Consider the following 7,963-nt stretch of genomic DNA (forward strand, 5'->3'; position numbering starts at 1 on the left):
AAGTTTTAAAAAGTGCTAATTTAAAAATCAAATCGACGCGTGTAGATTAACAAAGATTTTCTACAATTAGAAAGACCGGTAATTTTAAATTTTAAATTTTAACAAGCAGTGTAACAACTACGTGAGTGATACACACCTGATGATGGCCATTTAGGGCCGAAACATGTAGTGTGGAGGAGGAAAAGAAGTAAAAACTACAATAAAATTTGTTGCACTTAAGACGGTATTTATCCATATATAAGGTAGAAATCACTTGGGGCCAAATCAGGACTGTACGGCTGATATGTCAGAAGGTTCAATTTCAATTTCTGGAGGGTTCCCATTGTTGTTTTGGCCATATGGGGGCGTGCATTGTCTTGAAGGAAGGCTACCCGCTTCCCAACTGTCTTCTGCCTGGATCGGAACTTTTCCTTCACATCTGTTGCCAGGAGGTCTGAATAATAAGCTGCATTGACTGTTCTGGCATCTGTCAGAAAGTCTACATGGATAACCCCTTGCCAGTCCCAGAAGGACGTTGCCATCACTTTTCCTGCCGAACGGCTCCTCCGTGCTGTCTTGGGTTTGGGAGAACTGGTACGCCACCACTCGCGTGATGACTGCTGGGACTCGGGAATGAAGTAGTGCACCTACGTTTCATTGGTGGTCACTATAGACTTAAAAAATGCATCACCTTCGACTTCAAACTGCTGTAGTAGATGACTGGCAGCTTGCATGTGCACCATTTTGTTCACGTCTGTCAAAGTGCGTGGTACCCACCATGCATTCACCTTGTGATAGTGCAGGTGGTATTTCACGATGTCGCATACACTACCAACACTGATGGACAGCATTGCTCCAAGTTCTTTGATAGTGATGCGCCTATTCTCACGAATAAGCATGTCTGCACGATCAATGTTTGGCTTGGTGATGGATGTTCGCTGCTGATGATCATGCAGTTCATTCTCCACGCACTCTGTGCCCTCTCTGAAGCACTTACACCACTCAAACACACGGGTCCGTGAGAGACACTCTTCCCCATACTGTTGTTGGAGTCTGTGATGAATTTCAGCGGACAGGATGTTTTCTCCAACAAGAAATTTGATCACAATGCGTTGTTCCTCGCTCCACGGTACCTTCTGTTCGCTCATCACTCTAGCATCACCCAGACAGGACTTAACAGGTTCTAACCTGAACAGGAGGGAGGCTGGAGGTTGTGGCTTCACTCTCTCAAGGTCGCACAGCTGCTGTGCAGTGTGGTTTGTTTACACACAAATCAGTCCCGGTCATATTTGTACCACCTTGTATGAAGGAGATTTTGTATTGTGTTCGGGGAGATCTTTTTCTAGGATTAAAGTGGCCGGTGCATGAAGCTGACCACTCACCTGCAGCTAGTGCCTAAGTCAAGAAAATGTGGATGTATACATCCACACTCCCATACTTCTTCATGGCATACTGCTTAATTAGTTAAGCTCAGGGACAACTTCAACTATACCTTGGGAAGGGAACTGCCAACCAGAACATCAGTTTAAAAGTTGTAAGTCAACATAACCTTAGAATTGGAGGGAATAACAGTCGTCATGAAGTACTTGAACATATTGTCGCGTATCGGGCGTATAACGCGACAAATAACTTCACGATGTATTTGATGTAGCAAATTTTATTTCACATTCGCACTTACAATCACCCAATTGACAGTTTTACAATTACTGCTATCTGCAGTATCACAATTAGTACACTCCAAATGCCACAATACAACTGGCTGGTTGCTGGCTAACTCGGAACTCGGAACTCGGAACTGACTGACTCAGTACAACTCAAGTCGCCGACTGCTACAGTAGAACTCGCCGGTAGCCACATTAGAACTGACTCGTACCAACTGTGCAGCTCACTTATATAGCTGCAGTGCTTGCTTGTTGCGTAATGAGTGCCACGTCATCCTGTTACGTCACCGCTGTTGATTCGCCTTGCATAGTTACCTGGTTACGGGGCTCGGCTATCTTTGGCTCCGCTCGGCTCTCTTCGGCTCCGCTCGTGACGTCACCGCGCATAGCTGCCAGGATGCGGGGTGATTACTCGCCTATTACGCGAGCGTTACGTTACTGCTGAGGGGTGGGAGGGGAGCGCTGACTCACCCACCGCGTCACTGCTGGTGTGGGGGGGGGGCTCGGCTTTGCGCAACATGTCACACTATGAAAGACAGTCTAAACTTGAATGGGATTTGTGTTTTATGCAAATGAAAGGTGTTTGTGCTTCTTTTCTTTTTCTAAATGTGTTTTGACTGGCATAGTGTACCTAGACATGGAGGACATGTTATGATTGTTTTGGAAAGAAAAAGGGTCCTGATGATAAGGGTTTCCAACAGGATGGATTGCTTTCACATTTTCAAAAGAAAATGATGGACTTTTTAAATTAAAAATTTCCAGAGAAATTTATTGGCAAGGGTTGGACTTTGACTACCTTGTTTGCATGACCTTGATATTTTTTTTTGGAGGGGGGGTACTTCAAGGTTGCTATATATGTGCCACCACTGGCTACCACTTTTCTGGGAGGATTACAGATGCAATGGTAACAGTTACCCTTGACTTGCTTAATAATGAACTGAAATTGAATACAGGTGTGATACCTGCCAGGCCACTCAGTGCCCACATTGAGCGTCTGAAAAATGTAATCACAGAAACTTGTTCATATAACCTACTGAGATGTGTTTAGTTTTCTTCCTTGTGCCTTTCTCTTCTTGCATAATGTTACAGTAAATTGATGTACATTTTGTACCCTATATATATGTATGTGCTGGAAGTGGTGAAGATTTGTTCGTTAAGTAGCACTTGTAGATTATCCTGTTGTAATCATAACTATTTTACTTGGTAGTATGAAATGTCTCACTCAAAGCATTCAGTACCTTCCTGTTTGAAGTAAGCTGCACTACACAAACTGTCTCATTACTGTCTCTGCTCTGTGTTTTTACCTTGCAATATATTTTCTGGTATGCAGGAAGAAACTGCAGATTTCTGGCTTGTATCTGCTATTAAACATGGCTGTTGCTGGCATGGTGGTTTGGTTATCTGTCAATAGACTTGTGGCTTCCTCTTTTAGCAATTCTTCATTGATCATACAACCAAGACGACAACTTTCATAGATCCCCGTGTGCCGACTGAATCCCTGTACCTGAATCCGCACAAGTTTATCTTGCCTGGGGCCCGGAGGAGAAGCAGGAGTGCGGGTGAGGAGGAGCTCAACCACTCCCGAGTAAGTTGCTCAGCCCTTCCCTCTCCCTGAGTGAGATACTTTCCATGTAATACACATAGTTATTCTTTGCATCTTAGGTATTGAAAAAGATGCTGGAATGTAATACTTTGACATAAGAGTATTATAGAAAATTACAGTGGAACCTCGCTTAACGAGCACCTCTCATAATGAGTAATTCACATAATGAGCAAAACAAATTGTAAAAAAAATGACTCGCTTAATGATCGACCTTTCGCATAACGAGTGACGAGAGGGGAAGTCCCGGACTGTGTGCTTGCTACCTCAGTCTGTGTTTAGCACTCATTCCGCTAGCATCTTAGTGTCGCTTGTGATCACACATTTTTCCAAACTTGTGTTCAGACATATTATTTGTGATTTTTTGTGTGCAGAGTTTAATAACCCTTGCAAAAATCTCCCAAAGAAAAAGCCGCAAAAAGACAGCCATAAGAGAATAAAAATAACCATAGAAATGAAACGTAAAATCATTGAAAAGCGAGAATGAAGTGTGAGCGTGGCTGATCTAGCACGCACATACCATCGGTCTACATCAACGATTTGCACGATTTGGAGTTGCATTGTGTTTCACAGCAAGAAGTTGTGGAGGAGAGTTTGTCAGAGGAGGAGGAGGAGGAGGAGGAGGAGGTAACAGCAAAGCAACAATCTTCTGGTGCAATAAGAGAAATGCTGAAAGCATGGGGAACTGTTGCATCATACATTGAGAAGCTTCACCCTAATAAGGCAGTGGTTATGCGCGCTACAAATTTATTTAATGATAATGCTGTGTCGCATTTTCACCAAATTTTGAAGCGTCGGCAAAAACAAATGTCTCTAGATAGCTTTCTAGAAAAAAAGAATTAGATATGTATCATAAATAATAAACTAATTATTTCGATTTTTTTTTTGTTTTCTGCAAATCGAAGTCGCATTCCAGGTTGGTTCATTCTGCATAGAAGAAAAGATGAAAATGATTCACGCTCCTTAACAATGTATATATAATTTTCTTTGAATAAACATTATACGTAAAATTTTTTGAGTATTTTTTTTTGGCATGGAACGCATTATCATATTTTACATTAATTTATATGGGAAAAATTGTTTTGATTAATGAGTGTTTCACATTACGAGTAAGATTCTGGAACGAATTATACTCGTTAAGCGAGGTTCCACTGTTTAAATATTGAAACATATAGAAATGTTCCATGTCAGCAAGTGTATGAACATCTTTATACCAATCAGGGTAAATCAGGGTTAGGTTTGACAACTCCTTGATAAACTATTTAAAAAGTATAGCAAATAGGTTAGATTAGCAATTTCAAAACTCCTTTTTGGTCCCTTCACCTCAGAAAATACTGAGAGAGTTCCAACTTCAAAACAAGAAGCTTAGAATGTGAAAGGACATATAATAGGGTTATTTTTATGTGTTGCAAAATGGGAAAGACAAAGGAGATTAAATATTTATGGGATTACTGAAAGTGATAGGCCCGGTCACAAATCTCTGAATATTGGGAATCGTTCTTCTTCTCTTCTATGGCGCAACAGCCCGATGTTGGGCCTTGGCCTCCCTTATAAAGCCCCTCCATTCCTCTCTATCCTGCGCTGCTTTCTTCCAGTTCCTTTCGCCCATTAACTTCTTTGTATCTTCTTCCACCACATCAGTCCATCTAGTTCTTGGTTTCCCAGCACGTCTCCTACCACCTGACACACAAGATAGTACAATATATCAGAAATGAGGAATAAAAAGAGATAAAATTCTTGGTAGAAAAATGACTGTGTCAAAATAAGGACCACAGTTTAGTACACTTTGGAGTTGATCAGTAGTGTGTAGTTTTAGCATGTTCTTATGTAAGTTGTTTTTATTTGCATCCTCTGTACTAACATTAGTAAAAATTTTTGAAGTATGTGCCTTGGTAATCCAAGTAAACAAGTTTTCATGAATTTCTTCTGGTAATGAGTAACAAATCACATGAGATTAAAATTTTGAAGCCCTCTGGATTTAAAAGTGATGGCAAAGTCTGATAGTCTGCTTTCCTGAGACCAAGTAAGTGACTACTGGGGTATGGGACCCTTTCCTACCCTGTTTAAAAATCATAATCATTGTGATTTTTGTCATCTTTCCATAAACTTTGCAGATGAACTGTGGAAACAAGAAAACAGATATTCCTCGTAATAGCTTAGCTCCCAGTTTATTTACTTAATACGTGGGGCAATCCAAAAGTTTCTGAAATTTGAATTTTGTGCGCGAATGGTTATGAGTACATCGAAATACCACTAGATGTCTCCTAACACATCCTTCTTGAATCAGTGTGGCAAGCGGCGTCGAGTTGAGTGGTTGGGTTTATTGTTGGTGAACGTATTTCCATTGTTGTGTTTCTGTGAGTTTGCGGTTTTGCGATGGCTGACCTGAGAGAGCAGCATGTCTGTATAAAGTTTTGTTTCAAACTTGGAAAACTGCTGCAGAAACGCACCAAATGTTGAAGCAAGCTTTTGGTGAAAACGGTTTAGGCCAGACACAAACTTACAACTGGTACAAGCGTTTCAAAAATGGCTGAACATTGACTGATGATGACGATCATTCGGGATGGCCATCAACGGCCAAAACACCAGAAAATGTTGCGAAAGTTAGGGATCTGATTCTGCAAGATCGTAGACTGACCATCCAAGACCTCTGTAACACCTTGGGACTAAGTTATGGTACATGTCAACGAATTTTGTCAGAGGAACTGAACATGAGGTGGATTGCGGCGAAGTTTATGCCATGACTGCTGCAAAATGAACAGAAGCAGCATCGCTTGGAAGTCTGCAGGGAACTTCAGCAACAGCTTCAAGAGGATCCAAACTTTCTTTCGAAGGTTGTCACTGGTGACGAAAGTTGGGTTTATGGCTACGACCCTGAAAGCAAGCAGCAATCATCGCAATGGAAGAGCCCTTCTTCACCTCTGCTAAAAAAAGCTCGACAAGTCAAGAGCAACATTAAGTCCATGTTGATCTGTTTTTTTATATTGACGGGATTGTTCATAAGGAGTTTGTCCCTGCTGGTCAGAGAGTCAGTAAAGAGTTCTGTCGCGATGTTCTAAGGCGTTTGAGGGAGAACATCAGGAGAAAACATCCAGAGAAATGGCGCACGAACGACTGGGTACTCCACCATGACAACTCATGACCGCATACGGCTTACAGTGTCCAGGAATTTTTGGCTAAAAACAAGATGGCAGTTGTTCCCCTCCCACTGTACTTGCCAGACTTAGCTCCATGCGACTTCTTTCTCTTCCCCAAGATGAAAATCAAGTTGAAGGGGTGAAGATTTGATACAGTTGAGGAAATTCAAGCGGAAATGCAGACGGTACTAAACACCCTAACAAAGAAAGACTTCCAGGATGCATTTGAAAAGTGGCAGAAACGCTGGGATCGGTGTATGTGCTCCCAAGGGGACTACTTTGAAGGTGATGGTGCAGAATAAGATCTAGGTAAGATGTAATAGTTTTTATTAATATATTTCAGGAACTTTTGGATTGCACCACATATAAAAGAGAGGACACAATGAAGTTGTTTATGTGTCCAACAGACCTTCATCAACTACAGTGAATAAATGTAAATGATAACATTTATTAATTGTATTTGATAAATATTTGTTGGATAGGTAAATAATTTCTTTGAGTAATTGAATTCATGTGGTATGGAACAGCTTAAGATCATAACAGAGAATGATACCTGTCTGTTGTCTTTTCTCTGGTTTTCAAATGAATTTCAGCCCGATCCACATATAGTGAACTCCCTATTATTTGGCATGTATGTGGAATGGGGTGTGCTGCATACATGAGTCTGCCAGTTGCTTGAAACAACTCTGAGAGATTGACAGATACTGAATACAATGGTAAACAACATTTTATTGAAGAAAGCCGTCTTCTGGGTTTAGGCGCCGTGTATTCTTCGTTTTGGCCGACGTTTTGGAGGATCGTGTCGCCTCCATCTTCAGAGCAGTTGAATGGCTTGGAATGCAGAGAGCAGTAGCTGTAGTGATAGGAAGTGAAAGGTGCTGCTATATACGAAGTAGGTGGGGGGGTAGGGAGAACGGACCAATAGGAACAATGGAGAGCGTTTAAGGCCATATATGGTGTTATGTGCAGGGGGGGGGAAAGGCCAGTGAATCCAGGAAACTTCAGGTCAATAGCACTAGGAAGTGCGGTAGACTAGAAGAACCGTTAGGTTGTGGACAGGCTACTGACGTCAATGACATGATTACAGGGGACAGGCTACTGACGTCAATGACATGATTACAGGGGACAGGCTACTGACATCAATGACATGAAGAACTGGTGTGGCTTGTTGGATTTCTCTTGAGGGAAGAGATGAGAGGCTTCCATGACTTGTTGAGACTGAACCCTGTTTCCTTGTTCATGTTGTTCGGATGGAGCTCGATCTCAATGGCCTCCATGATTATGCGATCCAGGTAACGGCTCTTACTGGTGATTATGGCGGTTTTGTGAAACTGGATACGGTGGTCTAGCTCGATGCTGTGTTCAGCTATGGCTGACTTGTCCGGATGTTCTAATCTAGATGCCGTTGATGTTCTTTCAACCTGGTGTCCATGATTATGCGAACCAGGTAATGGCTCATACTGGTGATTATGGCGGTTTTGTGAAACTGGATACGGTGGTCTAGCTCGATGCTGTGTTCAGCTACGGCTGACTTGTCCGGATGTTCTAATCGTAGATGCCGGTGATGTTCTTTCAACCTGGTGTCC

General features: G+C 42.0%; 1 protein-coding gene across 4 annotated transcripts in view; it reads left to right on the forward strand.

Annotated features, from left to right (window-relative positions):
• The window catches only part of LOC111868193 (E3 ubiquitin-protein ligase HECW2), a 246,640-nt gene that overhangs the window by 132,927 nt on the left and 105,750 nt on the right, over positions 1 to 7,963 (forward strand). For 3 of the 4 annotated variants that reach the window (XM_023858628.2, XM_033752953.1, XM_033752955.1), the window contains one exon: positions 3,073 to 3,225. The exons of the other annotated variant lie outside the window; for it this stretch is intronic. In XM_023858628.2, coding sequence (XP_023714396.1) covers positions 3,073 to 3,225 — 153 coding nt within the window. The remainder of the gene's footprint in view (positions 1 to 3,072; positions 3,226 to 7,963) is intronic. 4 annotated transcript variants of the gene reach the window in all.

Source organism: Cryptotermes secundus, unplaced genomic scaffold, assembly GCF_002891405.2.
Source record: "Cryptotermes secundus unplaced genomic scaffold, Csec_1.0 scaffold107, whole genome shotgun sequence".
Classification (NCBI taxonomy): Eukaryota; Metazoa; Arthropoda; class Insecta; order Blattodea; family Kalotermitidae; genus Cryptotermes; species Cryptotermes secundus.